Consider the following 17,266-nt stretch of genomic DNA (forward strand, 5'->3'; position numbering starts at 1 on the left):
TGTCTGTGCGTGTGTACATATATGTGTGTGTGTGCATGGGCAAGTGTGGTGGGGATGGCAGCTCCTAGTTTGTGGGAGAAGGTTCTGATCACTTCCTGCTCCTGTGGATGGTGGAGTCTCCATCTCTTTTGCTGAAGTTTGAAGGGAGATGAAGGAACTTATGACAAAGATGTTTTTCCAGTTGTGTAAGAAGAAGCCTTATTGTGTGGTCACTAGGTTGTACTGTCTACTGGAAAATGAAAACCATTCTTTCACACCCCTGTGGGGTAAGGTAGGCCTGCAATCCAGCAGGAACCAATTTGTTCCTGGAAGTCACTACATAATGTGAAGCTTCTTAAGTACTAATAATGGGGCATTCTTTTTGTTCTTTTTTTCAGTGCCAGTTAATGGTGAACATTAAATGCTTATAAAGCTATAAAGGGATCATTTCTAAACAGTGATTTGTGTAACTCAAAGATACTGATGACAAACAAGGTATTTCACATACTTTATTAGTAATGAAAATATCCCTCAAACACATGACTTCACTTACAATTTGCTTAGCTTCGTCAAGAAGGAAATAAAGCTCCCCTTTCTTCTTACTTGTTGAACAGATTGAATATCTACACACTAAGTAAGAAGTTAAAATGACGTCACCAGAAGTAGTAACATTCTCTTGAATACTGCTTTATGCTCTTGTGGAGTACAAGATAGGAAATAGAAGACTTAAGAACAGCTGTGAAAATAACTTCAAGGAATAAAAGCATGTAGAAATTGTAAAAAAGCTAGACAAATAATACTTTAGAAACCCTGACCTTGAATTATAAAATACAGTAGTGCTACACTCAAAGCATGTATTAGAATTAGAATAACTCATTAAAAAGTGTACTCTGCATCTTGCATGTCAGTTTTTCTGTTTGCATTGCTGCATTAATTTCAAGGCACAGTTTTTATGGTTTTGTTCTTTTTATAAAGAAAATCATATAAAAATACACTACTAGTAAGGCAAATATTAAAACCAGGATTAAATCTAGTATACTCAAATATCCATTATCAGGTATCTTCTGGACACAGACCAGAAATTAGTATAACGTTGTCCACTCCAATTTCTCCAGTTTTGCCTTTCCCACGTTCCGATTCGAAAGTGACCTGGCATAAGAAAAGAGATGTATTAACAGTGAAGATGTAGTTTATCCAACCATTTAGCAACCCTTAATTAGTTATAATGCTATATGTGAAGAATGTTTTATCACAATACAGGATTTAATGACTTAAATCCTTGTGATTTTTAGAGTTTCTGTGTATTATTTGAAATAAACTTATAATCCTCTGCACAGATTTAAAATACCAAATGGATTCCTTTAATAAGATTACTTATTTTCATTGTACAAAAAAAAATGCAAATTGAGTGAAATCCTATTACAAGAATGTAGTTTCATCACAGTATGTGATGTTAGTGCACTTCTGTTCAATCTATTTGGATCCTTAGGTTTTGGGTGGATATAATATGTATCTATTTACTCTCTGTTTTATATAGTATGTATATATACAGTATAGTATGTATACTATATAGAGAGAGTAGGTTCATTTTTATGAATAGGATGCCTGGCTTTTTATAATCTGATTCTCACTTACGTAAGGGCTTTTCTACATCATTCCAGCAGTGCAAAGAACCTTGAAAAGGGCTTGCATTTCATCTATACTCAGAGCGTTCAGCAGAAGCCTTTACATAGCACTGAAAATGTTCAGTCACATAAATGTAAGTCAGAATTTCATGGGGAAACTTGATGAAGTCCTGATTGGGGCAGTTTCCAGGCATACATCAGTGTAGTGTTCCCTGTTGGCTAGTATGTCCTGCTCCTAAGGTGATTGCCCGCGGTTGATTATACATGACATTTCCTTTTGCTCTCATGGTCTGGTTTAGTGTGGTTTGAGAGCATGCTCTTCTATGAAACAGAAAATTTCCATTTTTCCAGGCATGTATATATGCTTCTGTTGCATGAGATATTTATTAAGGAGAGATTTTGACTGCTTGTGTTGATTTATGATCTGATGCAGTTTTTTACATAATGACAAGATTACTGTCATCAGTGTCCTAACCAACTGGGACAACTCAGTTCTGAAATTACAGCTAGATAGTAACTTTTCTGCCTCCTAAAGTGTGTGTTCCTGTTGCCCATTTCAGATATGCCTTTCAGTTGCCAGTAAGTGATGCCTCTAAAACAGCTGGTGGAACACTTAAGGATTAGGAAATTAAGCTGTTGTGATGGTTATGGTAGTTGGCTTATAAATTGAATTATACTTACACTGTTGGTTGTTTCAGCCCCCTGAAATATCTCTATTTTTCCAGTTCTCCACCTTTCATCTTTTCCTTTGTTCTGCTCCCAGACAGGAGCATGCTTTTTGCCTGTCAGAAACACTCGGAGTTTCCCCACTCTCTCACCAGCAAGCCGATAACTGAAAATCAAGCAGTAGCTGCTCTTTGGCTTGAGGTCAGTGAGGAGAAGTTTTAGACGCCCCGTATCCTTCTTGTGCCCCACAAAAGCTGGAACTGCCATGTAGTACCCATCACCTCGTAACAAAAAAAAAGGAAAATGCATTTGTAATCGACGTGTGGTATATATTAGCAAACTGAATACATATTTGCAAAGAAAATACATGGAAGCTGTGTTACTTGAGAAATTTAAAAGACTGGAGAAAAGCAGCAGGGAGTGTACTTTGCAAGGAAAAAGCTTGTACTGTTGGAAGTCAGATCAGTTTACAGAGGACAGGAGTTCATATTTCACTAGCAATCACAGTCATTCTTCCTTGCACTGTCTTTCAAAGGCAAAACCATCTTGGTTTTTCAAATGCAACAGCCTGAAACATGCTGCTGTGCCTCTGTGATCAGACCATTTCCAGTACTTGAGCTAACTCAATACTCTCTCCAATGTCCTCTGCAGTGGTGACAAACTCATAAAGGAACTGATAGCTTATTCCCCAAATCCTGAAGAGCCAATGAAATGACATAGACAGACAAAGTGATAAAGGGATAAAACATCTGGGCCTATAAATGAAGTCATAATCAGCAGGTGTAAGTTTGGGGAGATGGGGTAAAGTCAGGGTAAGTTCTTCCTGGAAGTGACAGCACAGAGAAGGGACTTGGGGATTTGGAGCAGGAGAGGAAGGATTAGTGAAGAAAGACTGAGATGGAAAGACTGTGAGGGAAGAGGGAGAGAATGTGTGTGTAGGAATTGGTGCAAGTGGCCTGTAGGATCCGCAGGATCCACTGGTCCCTACTGCAGCAACTTCTGCAACATTTCCTGTCTCACAGGGAAGAGATACCGTGTCAAACAAGTTTCTTCAGCAACACTTTTTTATGTACACCTGCACAGAGGCTGCACATTGCAGTTGTGGAGCTCTTTCTCGTGTTTTAGGAGGCCTGCTATTGGTACCAGGTCAGGTATTGGTTGTCCTTGAATAGCCCCTGCCTTTGGCTCATTCTGAGGAATGCTGTCACTAGTTTGGTGTTGCAGAGCTTGAGATTTCTGACCAGTTATGACAGCGCTGTCTAAGCCATTTTCAGTGACTGCACTGCCACATCCATCTAAATGGCAGATGTGTGGTTAAATGCTCCAGCAGTCTTGCAGAGACACAATGTGTAACTAATAAAGCTTCCATTGCTTTGTACCTTGCAGTTCTGAACAGTTATATTCTAATAATTTTTCTCATCTTTTGATTTGTGTGTGTTGAAATACGTTCTTGATTACCAGTTGCCACTGGGTATTTCAAAGAAACAATTTCCACTCCCAGCATTCTTTACCTCCTTTTTTCTTTTATAAAGATAACCGACTAATAGGAAAGCTATCTTGATTCTGGTTTTCCCTCCATCCCTCTTTTTTTTGCAGGGGGTGAGCCATCAAATCAAAGCATAGCAGAGGACAGATATTTAAATACCTCTATCTCGATCAGCAGGATTCCAGTCAAAGTCATCATCAGTGTCTTGTTTCCAGTCGCAAACCCCTCGACTGAAGCTGCAATCAACTGGAAAAAAAAATGGCAATGGAGACTCAGAGATAAAAGGAGCACTGTATTATAAGTACTGATAAAAATAATTTGCTCTTTATTCACCCAGTTATTAATGTATAGGCCATTCTAAAATTACCTACAATCTAAGTTCAGATAGTATTGACCTAGATTAAATTGCAAAAAACGAAAACATCAGAATTTATGTAGCAATTCTTTCTTTTAACTCACAGAAAAATCTGTTGTGTCTTTTTACTGCTAATCTCCTATCTGCACATGAGTTTATATGCTGTGACTTCTGTATAGTGAGCATGTGCTGACTGCCAGGTATAGTTGGAGGCATTAGTTTTGAACTCTACCATCATAAATCATTTGAGATCTGCCAGCTTTAGAGCTTTCCTCTCTCCATTTGTTACACTGCTGTAGTTGTAATCAGCTGAGATGCGCAAGCTCCAGCTCTATCCATCGAAACTGAGAAGATGGCCTTCCATGACAGGACTCCTTTGCATCAGTAGTTGATACTCATAATAGCCCAAACCAGTTGACATTTAGAGCACATGAAAAAGGGTGTCACCCAGAGCACACCACAGCCTTCCTGACTGTGCAGATTAAAAGCATTATGTACACAAAGAAAAAAACACTGTGCAATGCAAGCATTACAGATCAGATTAAGAATAATACATCAGCCATCTGAATTTCCGCAGAAAGAAGCATCCTTAATATTTTCATGTATTATATCATGAGACAGAGAAGTGCAGTACATGGCATTTAGAGAGCTTTACTGTATAAATCCATTGTTTCCGAGACTACTGCTTCCTGAATTGGAAAAACTCCAGTATCTTATCCTTAACATCAGACAGCACATCTGTCTATTCTGTTTTCTTTAAGTTTTGGAAGCATTTGTGGATTGGTTTTGGGTGAAACCTACCTTGTTCTAAAAATAATCTCAGCTACAGACAATCCCAGCATTTCAGCCCTTGCCTACTTGGCTGGTAACTCCCCAGGAGGATGCTGCTGCCCTGTAAATGCATCAGCTCAGTATGATCCCTCAGTCCCCTCCTTTTGATTTCTGCTTTTTTCTGTGGTTCTCATAAGCAGGTCCTTATAGTCAGCTTCATGATTCTGCCCATCACAGGCAAACTGTTTCTCACCAGGAGAGAGGGAGTGCTCTTTGACCTGCCTTTATATTCTGCTTTGATGAGAGCCACCCTACAGCCTGTTACAGTTCCAAACAGGCAGTGAAGTTTTCTGTTTGAAAGTGTGTGAAGCAGTTTCCTAAGGCACGGCAGAAGCTTAAGTTGTGTACATAAATGGACAAGTCTTGGACCTTATACGCTCTCCTGACTGATTTTGTAACAATTCTTTAACATGAGAAAGAGCAGATTTATCTTACTCTGATATCCACAGGACTTACTGGTATGAATTGGGAACCATAATAAATTCACAGCCAGGCTATTTAAGATTCAGGGTAAATACTTCAGTCTTGTTCAGGGGAGATTCCTATTGACTTCTGACAGAGGACCAGGAGAAAAACCAAGAGAATATCGCTGAAGGACATTGGCATATTGTTACATACTATGCAACACTCTTCTAATCATGGTTTCATTTTATAGACAACAGAAATTATTTTTTCATGACTGTGAAATAAATCAAGTGAAATTCAATTGCAAGTCAATTTTCAATGTGGTGGAACTTTCTATACATTGTTATAAACTTGTATTTAATTTTTAATTAAATTAATTAAATTTTAATTGATTTTTTTTAATGTTTTGAATGTATGTTCTGAATAGGACATAAGACTGGCTTCTTACATTGGAACTGGCAGAATGGTTTGGCCAGATACTGTCTCTAACACGCTCATCAAACCTTTGTTTTATGTTAAAGGCTTTTAAACTGGTTCTGCCTTAGCTAATATAGGTTGTCATGAAAACACATAATACACAGGAAAATGAATACTGTGGAATAAAAATAATCTACCTTCTTGCTCTGGTCTTGACACTGGAACCTTCCTCTGTGCCAAAAGAGGGCTGAAAGCAGCTGCTTCTTTCACCTTGGGAACTAGGGAAAACAACTTGTCAAGTTGCTGAGTCATCACAGGAACAGAAAATGGAACTTTATCCCTTTATACCAAGGAAGTATCATAATTTGCCATCGTTTATTTAAATAACTCAACGTATGTGTTTTCCACCCCACCACCAAATTCGCATTCCTAACCCCAGTTAGATACTAACTCTGAATTTTAAAACTTTATTTAAACTGCTGTTTTGCACAGCACTGTGCCTTCTAAGCTGTGGGCAATGGAGTTACAAGATTCACAAGGTCATAAAATGTGGAACATGATCTTTCTTTGGCGTGGTGATCTACTTTCTTGCTACAAAACTTCAACTAATGATCAAAGTACTTGAACTCTACCAGACAGTGAAGTCAACAACTCAGTGGCTTGGCAGCACTTTGCCAACAGCAGCCTCAAAAATTGGGTAATGTCAGAGACTTTGTAAATGTCATAAACATTGGGGGATCAAAGGCCTGCAGCTCTGTATTCAGGTGAGTGATACCTGGTGCTACTGTAACAGAATTCCCAGGAAATTATTTTTCTGAAGCTGTACTCTGCTGGGGTACATGCTGTCCTGCAAACCTGGTAAACTCTGATGCCTGTTGGGAAGGAAGGGCACAGTGACTGCTCTACCTCTTCCTCACCCTCCCTGCAACAGCTGGCAAGCACAGCCTGATGTTTTGATAACCAGTCCTGGTGGAAACCCCTGAATAAGTTCCTTTGTAAAAAACTGGTTGATGTGTCTTGTGCCAAACTGGAAGAGTCAGTGTAGCAGTACAGTCAATGTGCATTCTCTACGATACTGACCTAAAGGAGTTACTCAAGAAGCACTATTTTTCAGCAGCAGATGCAAGAGACCAAGGCAAAACCTCCCTTGTCTGATAAGCTACGAAGATACAGAAGCTTGCAAACTCTTACTTACTCTAAAATACTCTAAGTATTTTAAAAATTCTATGACTGAGCTTCTTTTGTACTATTTTAAGTGATTAATAGAGAAGTGCACTCGATAATCTCGACTTCTTTGTGCAGAGCCTGTGTAGGTAACTAATCCCACATGAGATAAAGGGAAAGGCTGCTTTCACTGGCAGAGGATTCTATCCTTTGCAAACACATATGCAGATGATACCTATGATATATGCATACAAACCTATGAAAACAGCTTAAATGTGCCATTTTACAGGAGGAGTGAGGGAGGATCCTTTGGATTACTGCTTACAAAAGGTGTTAGTGGAAGGCCTGGCAGACTGAAGTTCACTTTTCAGCCACATCATGTGGGCAGCAGTGCTAAGGAAAGCTCAGGCTTCCTCAGCACTGCCAGATGATTGGAATAGTGCCAGCTATGGAAACAGAAATTACTTTTCCCTACTCCGCACTGTATCAACATACATGCTATCAGAAAGTCACAAATGCCAAATATTTTAAAGTCATTACTTTCACGTGCACGCACATTTATTTGTTCAGAGGGGAGTTTGCTCCCATGAGTTCCACTGAGCTAGGGCTTTCCACTGAAATGCTCCAGCATATTCGCAGTCATAAACACATACTCAATTTTAAGAATATACTTAAAACCCACTACAATCCAGAGCCTCCTAGCACTATAAAAACTATGCCATCTACTTAACCTTTCCTCTTCTTCAAAACTGTCAAAAATTGCTGTGTGTACACCAGAGAAAACATACTAATGAAGAGGCCCTGGAGGCACTTCCTGAGGTGCTGAATTAAGCTGAGAAAGGAGACTCATGCAATCTTACGAGCTTTCTGATGAATTGCCAGGAGCGTGTCCCCTCTTGTTGCCCTTGCAGCCTTCCCCTCACCCAGACCATTGCTTAGATCACCTGGATAATATTCTTACTTAAGGCAAGGACTGATGTATCTTTCTCCAAATTAATATATGTCTACATACACACATTTAGGAACAGGCACATAGAGATTAGGTGTTAAGTTTACTGTCATGCCATAAACTTGGCCTCACGCTTAGTGAAAGAGGCTGAGGCTGTGAAAACTCTTGCCAAAACGAAGAGAGCTATTAAAATATGATCAGTTCTGGAAAGAGTGGAGTGATTTAACAGAACACAGCAGCTGCCAGAATGATTTATTTATTGAGTTATTGAATTACACTTGAATTCTTTTGAGGGATATACATGCAGGTGTAGCTGAGTGCTGCAGATGCTTCAAGTGAAGAACTGTCATGCACATAAAAAGAGCCAAATTTTGTATCCAAATCTATTTTTGTTTTCAGTGTTAGGCATTACACTCAGGTTCTCCACTTACTGGAAGATACCAGCTGTGTATTATAAGAAACCGTAAGCTACAGCTTACAGAAAGGTTTCCAAGAAACCTTACTTCTTGGAATGTGCCTGCCTTTTACATCAGACCATCACTGGACATAGCCAGGATCCAGAGTCTACCCCCTCCTAAGTACTAGGCAGGAGGCAGGATTTCTCTTTTCAGCTCTTCTGCTGTCAAGTGGTACTTGCAGAAAGGCAGGCCTTGTCTTACATTCCCTAAGAACATACTCGAAGAAAAACAAAAGCTCACATAACATCCTACTTTAGGCACAGCTGAGTCTATCCTTCCTCCTGGACTGCTGGTGCCCACCCATGTACTTATCTGCAGCACTATCTACTATATAATCTCTGCATATAAAACTCTTCATATCATGGTGCCATACATTTTTAACTGTTGATGTCACCATGATACTCTTATATGGTAAGATGGGTTGATATTAAGAGCAGGAATTAGTGGCAGAGAGAACTAATGCCCTGGTCTTCAGAGTTACCTTCAGAGGTAACTAACTACCACCGATTTCCATACGAGTTGTGTCTATGAATGTCTGCGATGAGCTGGCCATAAATAAATTGGTGATGTTCTGGTCCTGAGAACAGCCACCTTACTGCTGACACAGGTTCTTACATCTGCAAGAAATTCAGTGTTGCTACCTGCAACATGTATCTAAGTATTTCCCCTGTTCTGAGGAGTAAGAACCTCTGAGACATGTTAGATGTGGTTTGTCAGTTGTATTATATTATCAAGAACTGCCGCAAGGAAAGAGACCTTCTGCAAAACAGAACAGCCCCAGCCAGCTCTATCTGGCTGGAAGTACTTCCCTAAAAAATAACAGGACTCATAAAGCAACTCTGAAACTACTGGGGATGTATGCAATCGTGGAAATGCTTCTTAACAATAACCTCAGAAAATGAGAAAGTAGTGCTGAAAAGAAGCATTGAGACACTGTTCTAGTATAAATGTGCCTAAATAAAGTGCCACGAAGGGGATCTAGAAACAAATTTATACATGAAACTAGAATTCCACTTTAAAAACACCAGGCTTACAAGGAGTGCTGCGCATAATGACATAGATGAGATTTGAGAGCCCCTTGTCTGGGGACCTTTAGATAGCGAAGTAAAGGAGGATAGTGGACTGCTACTACAAGATATAGCAAAACAGTTAGTTAGGTTCAAGCATATCCTTTCATACAGTGCACAGCAGTGTCCTCCTAGAAATGCAGGCAGACACCAGTTCACTCTGCCTGCCAAACAGGTTTGTTAGCACTGGTCTGCCAGTTGCACCAACTCTTGACTATGTAACTTCTTGTTTGGAGCTGGCTTGCACCTGGCTTGCTTGGAGCACAACTGGAGCAAGCTTAGGTCCGCCTGAAAAGTACCAGGCAGACAGACCCTCAACTTGGTCTGTAAGTCAAAATAAGGGCCAATGAGCTCGTGAAAGCAATAGGAAGCTTCAGGAGCACATCTGGAAAAGTGCTGTTTGGACTAAACTGCAACATTAAAAGGTTCAAAGTAAAAAAAGCAAAAAAACCCAGCTAAACCCCCAAACCTAACAAGCAGAAGCTCAGTAGAATAGGTCTGTGGAACACTGTTTTATGGGCACCCTTCAGAAAGAGTACAAAAGCACTGGTAAGCAACTGCTAAGTGGCTGTGGTGCTAATGGAGCTTACTGAAACACTGATAAATTCTCCTTTATATGCACTTGGTTTCACCTCTCTGCTTTCCCAACAGCTGTATATAAAATTATTTATACTGCATTTGGAAATGACATTTTTGTCTGAAAAACATGGCTTGGTTTATAGCTTGGAAGTAACCTTCTATTTATCTGCAGTAATGCATGTGCTATCCTTAAAGCTTTAATTCCTTTTTTTTCCCTGTTAGTGGGACTGTGTTTCTAATAAATCATCTATGGCATCACATTGAGCTCTTGCTGAGGCAGCTATATTGGAGGAACAGTTATATAGCAGAATACAAGCACGTATGTATTTAAGTGTGTTAGTTGTGGGCAACAGAATTTCTGAAGTGCCTGAAACTGCAGCATGTGGGGACTCTCACAAAAATGGTACTCACTGTCTTTCTAACACTGCTCTCTGATGTTCAAAGCCCATAAAAAAACCCCAGAAAACCAGAGTGGGCACTGTAAAAAAATCAAGCAGAATATAAGAGGTAGTAAAATGAAGACTAGCTTCTCATATATGCAGTATATCACTATGTCAGACTCAAAGGAATATGCCACATCTGTGCTACCACATCCTCCTCTGAAAGAATTACATTTGCCAGATGTCTGACATCTTTTGAGACTTTTATCTATAGCTGTGGACTGAGCTGTCTGAACATTATTTACTCACACAGTGGTCTAATTATCAGAAAAGAATAAGATTAAGAGCAAATATCCTCATTATCTGAGAGAGTGCTCTTGTTCAGAATTAAGAGCCTAGAACCTGTAAGGGAAACAGTCCACTTTTACTACTGCCAAATAATAATCCAAAACCTTTTTCTCATTCTTGGTGCTATCAAAGGAAGAGGCTCTGTAATGAACACAGCTGGCTACATGATACTATAGGAGTGTTTTAAGCACGATATGAGTTTCATAAACTGATAAGAGTACAGAATATGGAATTTAGTTCCAGTTAGCAATACCATTCTGGATTACAAATGGTACATGAAAAGCACTGAAATGTTAGAAAATGACAGGGTTCACCTCTAGCTTGAGTCTGGAGACATCTGTACAGTCACTGCCTATATAACCAAGCACTTTGTTCCACCTCTCTGTGTCTCCTTCCCTGTATAGAAAGGACATTTCTCACACAGTAAGCAGCTTTCCAATACTTTGGTTTACTCTTATTTTCTATACATCTGCAATTTTTGCCATCAATAGGACACAGAGTCCTACTTTTTAAACTGCACCTTTCACAGCAGGACAGGTCCTTCCTTCACACTGAACAAGGTAGGGATCCCATGGAAAACAGTCATTTAAAGTCATTACAGGCAGTATCATAAGGTATAACAATATAAGAAGAAAAATATGTTTTCACAGATTAATTTTTGACATTTCTTAAATGCTGGGGGCTTCACTGTCTTTAATATTCTGTTTTTAAAAAACCCTGTGAGTAATAGTTTTCACAAAGGTCCTTTATTTTGATAGTTGGTCTATTTTAATAAATTCCCTTTCCATATAATAATTCCCTTTTTCTCTACAGTATTTTTCTGTGGCTCCTTATGTATTTATTATGTAGTAAAACTACTATGATAAAATAATACATGAATTTAAAAATACTAATTAACATCTCTAAAAAGTGTGATCTACCCATTTTCCTAATTAAGTACTCTCCCTGGAAGAAAAACAATATCAATATTAATAACAAAACACAGATACTATGTGAACTGAGAGGATTATATGGAGGAACTTAATGGGTTAGTAACGGAATCACTGCTGAATAGACGTCAGCAGAGGGGGCAAAAAGCCAATGTGTAAATTTACAAGCTGTACGTCTGAGTTAAAGATGTACTCCAAAAGATCACTCAGTATCATTAAAAATTAAAGTGTTTTTAAAGCCAAATGTTCAAGCAATTAAGTGCCTCAATCGTGACTGAATTTTTATAATAACAAGGATCAAGTATAGCATATGAAAATTTTAAAGGAAAGGAAACACAATTAATATATGCAACCTATCCTGAAAGAAAAATGTGAATGACACAATGCCTTAAGTCCTCTACATAGTTGGTATCAAACAAGAACGCCATAAATAATACAGAATTCACATACTTAATGAAAGTACATCTGGGGCATACTGGTATCCCTGTATCACGAAGCACACCAACCTTCTGCCAGTATCCCCTGGCAAAATAAAATCTCTCTAGCATGTTCATCATATAAATCCCTTATACCAATAATGGAAAATTCAGACAAATGTGACTGGAACAATGACAGTGCAGGCAAAAATATAGATAAAACACAGTGCTTTAGTATTTTCAAGCAATAATATTAATTGTCACTGCTGTCAGTTGCAGTGGAAATTTTGTAAAGACAAGAATAGAAATGTGTGTGAAACAGAATTCTCTAATCGTTAAAGTATGAGCCTGGCCATCAGAAGACCTGGATTTTATTGCTTCTTGTGAGAGAACTGTGGCAAGTCACTTAATGCTTTGGTCTGAGACTCTCAAATGCATTTGGCAGTACCAGCATGGTAATGCTGAACTGCAAGGGTAGCTTGCCATCCAGTGAAAACTTCAACCCTAATTTGGCTTCAGCTTTTGCACCTGCTACTTCTTTTAGGTAAGAGATATATGAAAGGATCCTTAGAAGATGGCAGGAAGTGTCATAAGCTTGTCAGGAGTGAAAGGCTGAGTAAAGAGATAGGCTGAGGTAATGAATTCAGTGTGGCTGGCCAGAGGGAGAGTAGCATCCTGAGCACAGGATCCTCAACTTTGGAGGCATGGCACCGTTAGCCAGAAACTTTTCACCACTTGGTCCAGTTAAAAGCTGACCTGCAGAAGTATATTTTTGCATGTGGCTAGGTGGCAGCTGTTTTGACATTTTGGAAATGTCACCGATTCCTGAATTGTGAGCTTACATGCTTATGGTACCAAAGAGGCATCTAAGTGTCTTCCAGGATGCAGGTCTACACACACTGGATACCACCACTTTCTAAACTGCTTTGAAATGCTCAGCTGAAATTGTAGAATGAATCACAGAATCATGTGGGTTGGAAGGGACATCTGTAGGTCATTAGTATGATCAAGAGGTTGCTCAAAGCCCAGCTCAGTCATATTATGAATATCTCCAAAGATGGATATTTCACAACCTCTCCGCATACCTGTACAAATTTTTGTCCACTTTCATGTTAAAATATTATTTTCACAATATCTAATCAGAATTTTTTTGGTTCCAACTTATATTCATTACTTCTTGTCCTATTACTGTATATTTTCAAGAAGAATCTGTGTCTCCCTATAACCTTCCATTAGATAGCTGAAGACAGCTATAAAATCTCCCCTTAGCTTCTCTTAAGGCTAAATAAAAGTTTTACTCTCAGCCTCTCCTCATACACTGTGTTCTCCAGGCCCCTGACCTTGGTAGAGCACTGCTAGACTCATGCCAGTATGTCCTCATCTGTCTTGTAATGGAGAGCCCCAAAATGGACACGGCACCTCAGATGTGGTCTCACAAGTGCCAAATGGAGGGGAAGGATCACTTCCCTTTTTCCACAAAGCTTCTTCCTAAGCAGTCATCCCATGTCTGTAATGTTGCACAAGGCTTTTCTCTCCCTTTGCATTTGGTTTTGTTGAACTGGATAACGTTCCTGTCAGCTCGTTTCCACAGCCTGGCCAGGTCCCTCCTAATAGCAGCGCTGCCCTTCAGCCTATGGGTCGCTCTCCCTAGTTTGGTATTGTCAGCAAACTCGAAGTATGCCATAAGCACTCACTGTTAATATTTGCAGGGAAAGAGGAGGCTGGTGAACAAAGACCTGACTTCACTCTGTTTATCAGCTTGCTAGCATAATTTGGGGAAGCAATGTTAATATACATCCTTAGCCTGAACTGAAACAGGCCAATTACCACTGAAAACTGAAAAAAAAAATACTTTTAGGATAAGCATACCTTTGGCAAAGAAGCTTGTATTCTCAAATGTATTTAGGTGAATAATCACATTTTTTCTTGGCTTTCTTACAGTAGTAATATTACAGATAATTTTTTCCAGATGACTTTAAAACTATCTTTCCTTTTAAAAAATTATGTGTCTTCAAATCAAATAGAAATGATTTGAATTCTAACTTATTTTGTGTTCATTTTTATCATTATGAAATATGGTGCAGAATTGCAGTTACTGTTTTCATTATTTTTCTATACATTGGAAAAGAGAAAGTATAATGAATGAGTATAATAAATCAGGGTGTATTTTTCATATTACGTGGTTTTGCCTCTACCTTGAAGAGGGTTTGAACCAGATGTACTAAAAACCAATTAAAGTGCATCTGAAAACTTTAAAAAGCACAGCAAGGAATTGCATGGCATACAAGATAATAGTTGGAAGGAAACACCTGAAAGCAGACTATGTCATTCTTCCTGATAAACGACTAATGTCAGATATTAAGCAAGACTCCAGCTCAAATACCATCAAATACTTTAAATTTGAGTGTGTCCATTCAGATAAACTCTCACATTTAAAAAAACCCAAACACTCTGTGATTCATGTAGTTATTTTTCTGTTGGGAACGACATGAACAAAATATGGTTGATATGATTTGAAACACAAGGACACCACAGTCTATGTTTTTCCTCTGAACCATGCACACTACTTACGATGACCAGTATCCCTGCCACAAGTCAAAGCTAATTATTCTTACTTGTAATGAAGCAGCACAGTATCCTGTTTTGCTAGGGCTTCTGTGAAGAAAATGGGGATAAACTATGTGCTATGCCTAAGCTGCTCTGAAAGCACAGCCTGCAGAGCGCCCGTCAGGATGATGCACTCCCTCTCTGCTCATATTGACAACAGACAGATTCCCCTAACAGGGACATTCCGTGCCTTTAGTCTCACCAGTCAGTATGTTAGGTTAATCTTCTGTAAATAAATAAATAAATAATGTAAATCAATTCTGATTAAAATGGCTATAATGTTTTGTGATTATTTTGTTAGTGTTTATATATATTTTTATATATACGCTTATATATTTTACATTGAATCCAGATTTTTTAAAAATTAAGAAACTTACAAAAGACATCTCCTCTAAGGCTTTGCTCATGGTCAATTTGATTCTCAAAATCTTCCTTCTCTTCTTCATCTGACTCTTCTGCCTCCTCTTCTGCAGTAGCTTCACCTTCTTTCTCTTCCTCCCTGTAGCTCTTACCAAGATCAATACCACCTTCATAGTCCAGTAACTGCAAGTGGGTCTTAGAAGATGGTGTCACAGCTGCTTCTGGGATCGCATTCTTAATTGTTTCATGCTTTTTCACGCTGTTTTTATGTGTGAGAAGTTTCTTAATTGTGTCCTTAGTTGTCCCAGGGATTCTTGCAATTTCCTTCACTGACTTTTCAGGGATAACTAGAACCAAGAAGAAAGTATTAAATATTCATCTAAGGAATCATTCAGCAATGACATTTATAAATGGGAGCCAAATGCTCTACCGTAAGTTCAGTCCGCACAGAACCGAATACGCATGCACATGTTTAGCTCTGTTGTATAGCCACCCCCCTGTTTGAGTTACAGTGAAAAGACCAAAGCGACCCTCCGTCATAACCTCATTTGGATTCCTGTGTAACTTCTCTGGTCTAACTTTCCTTGCATGACAGGCTGAAAGCCACTGAAATGGAGTGTATTTTGAGAGAAGATACATCAAGCTGCTCCGTCATATTTCATTTAGCTCTAAGGGATATTCAATTCTAAGGTGTAAACCGCACAAATTCAGAGGCATCCGAGAATGCCAAATGATTAGATTTTTACTATTTTATTACTCCTCTTGGATACAAAATACTAAAAAGATAACCAGTTTTGTAGGATCTTGCAACTTTGGATTCTGCTCAGAAACACAAAGGCTGCCAGAAGATAAAAACTTAATAGTGGGGTAAAAATCAATTGAGATTGTTCAAATCTGTAAAACAAAAGAAAAAAACTCTAAATTTGGGGGTTTCCCTTCTATGAGGTATAATGAAGTCAAATACCCTCTACAGCCAGGCAAAAACTTCAAAACGTTCATTGGTAAGAGGACATTTTTACATTTACATATCAACCTGGATTTTCAAGTCATGTTTTCCTTGTCAGTGTATTAAGTTCCAAGACACAAGCTTTTTATTTCTTTTAAAACTCAGTTTTTCTCTCTCTACAATCATCAGATTGTGTTTGGATGCTTGAACGAGGGACATTTGTCACAGGAAACCATTTGAAGATGCATTTCTAGGGATGTGGGGAGGCAGGATTGGTTGTCCACCAGTGGCGGGACCCAGTAGCAGCACAAAGTGCTCCTTTGAGACAGTATGTTGGCCAGGTGTTCTCCATGTTCTCTTAAGATGGGAAAATTATCAGTTTACATGAAATGAGGAGAGATTTTAGTTACATATTATGAAAAACTTACTACTCTTGCTATAGGGTAGTAAAACACAGGAGCAAGCCACTTAGATTATTTGATTATTAGATTATATCACTAGAAGTTTTAAAAAATAGTTAGGCTACAATCTGTCATTAATATACTGGATATGATCTGCCTCAGATTAAAAAACCAGGCTAACTGATCTTTTTTAGTCCCTTCCAGATGTACTCTTCTGTCATCTGACAAAGACTGATGGTTCTTTGTGCTGATGGCCAAATCATAACTGAGGGTCAAAGCCAGGACTACTTGGGATCAGTTTGCTCAAGGTATGTGTACAAAGCAAATTCAAAGGAGAAATTACAGCAATACTGCTGGTGTTGCTTTTTATCAGCAACACGAGTTGCTGCTGAACGTCAGTCAAGGAAAACCACTGTGCCAAAACTAGGTCTGGAAGGGTTTGTGTAACAAATACGCATGTTTTAGGGAAGACATAAATCTGAGGAGTTCTAGTTTATGAGGTGATCAGATCCCACCATAAGGATTCCACTAGAATTCTCCAAGTCCCTACCTGTCATAGTACCAGAGCTACTGAGGAAAGGAGCGTCTTTGGGGTTTAAAATCCATGGCAATGGACTTTGAGGCTTGAGGCAATGAGGCTTTTGAATCAACTCAGGATTTCATGACTGTTATGATGTGACTGGTCAGTATACAATTATGTACTCAGTCCTCTCGTGCTGGCCACAGCCTGAATCTTTGTGGGTGGGGAAGAAGGACTGGCAGGTAGGATAGCACAACCATGTTATAAGCTGCCGACAGCGACATACCTAGGAAATAACGAGGGCTGAGCAGTTCCAGTGTGCTGTACAAAAGCTCTTCTGTAGATGGAGACTATTTCCACCAGTGGGTCAGAATAGCC

General features: G+C 39.0%; 1 protein-coding gene across 1 annotated transcript in view; it reads right to left on the minus strand.

Moving 5' to 3' along the window:
* Positions 1-455: 455 nt before the first annotated feature.
* Positions 456-17,266, minus strand: part of EGFL6 (EGF like domain multiple 6) — a 43,985-nt gene continuing 27,174 nt past the window's right edge. Inside the window, exons 8-12 of the mRNA XM_037378564.1 lie at positions 15,039-15,368; positions 5,962-6,042; positions 3,916-4,002; positions 2,286-2,551; positions 456-1,128 (exon numbers count right to left, since the gene is read on the minus strand). Coding sequence (XP_037234461.1) covers positions 1,033-1,128; positions 2,286-2,551; positions 3,916-4,002; positions 5,962-6,042; positions 15,039-15,368 — 860 coding nt within the window. The 3' untranslated portion in view covers positions 456-1,032. The remainder of the gene's footprint in view (positions 1,129-2,285; positions 2,552-3,915; positions 4,003-5,961; positions 6,043-15,038; positions 15,369-17,266) is intronic.

The sequence above is a fragment of the Falco rusticolus genome, chromosome 2 (genome assembly GCF_015220075.1).
Source record: "Falco rusticolus isolate bFalRus1 chromosome 2, bFalRus1.pri, whole genome shotgun sequence".
Classification (NCBI taxonomy): Eukaryota; Metazoa; Chordata; class Aves; order Falconiformes; family Falconidae; genus Falco; species Falco rusticolus.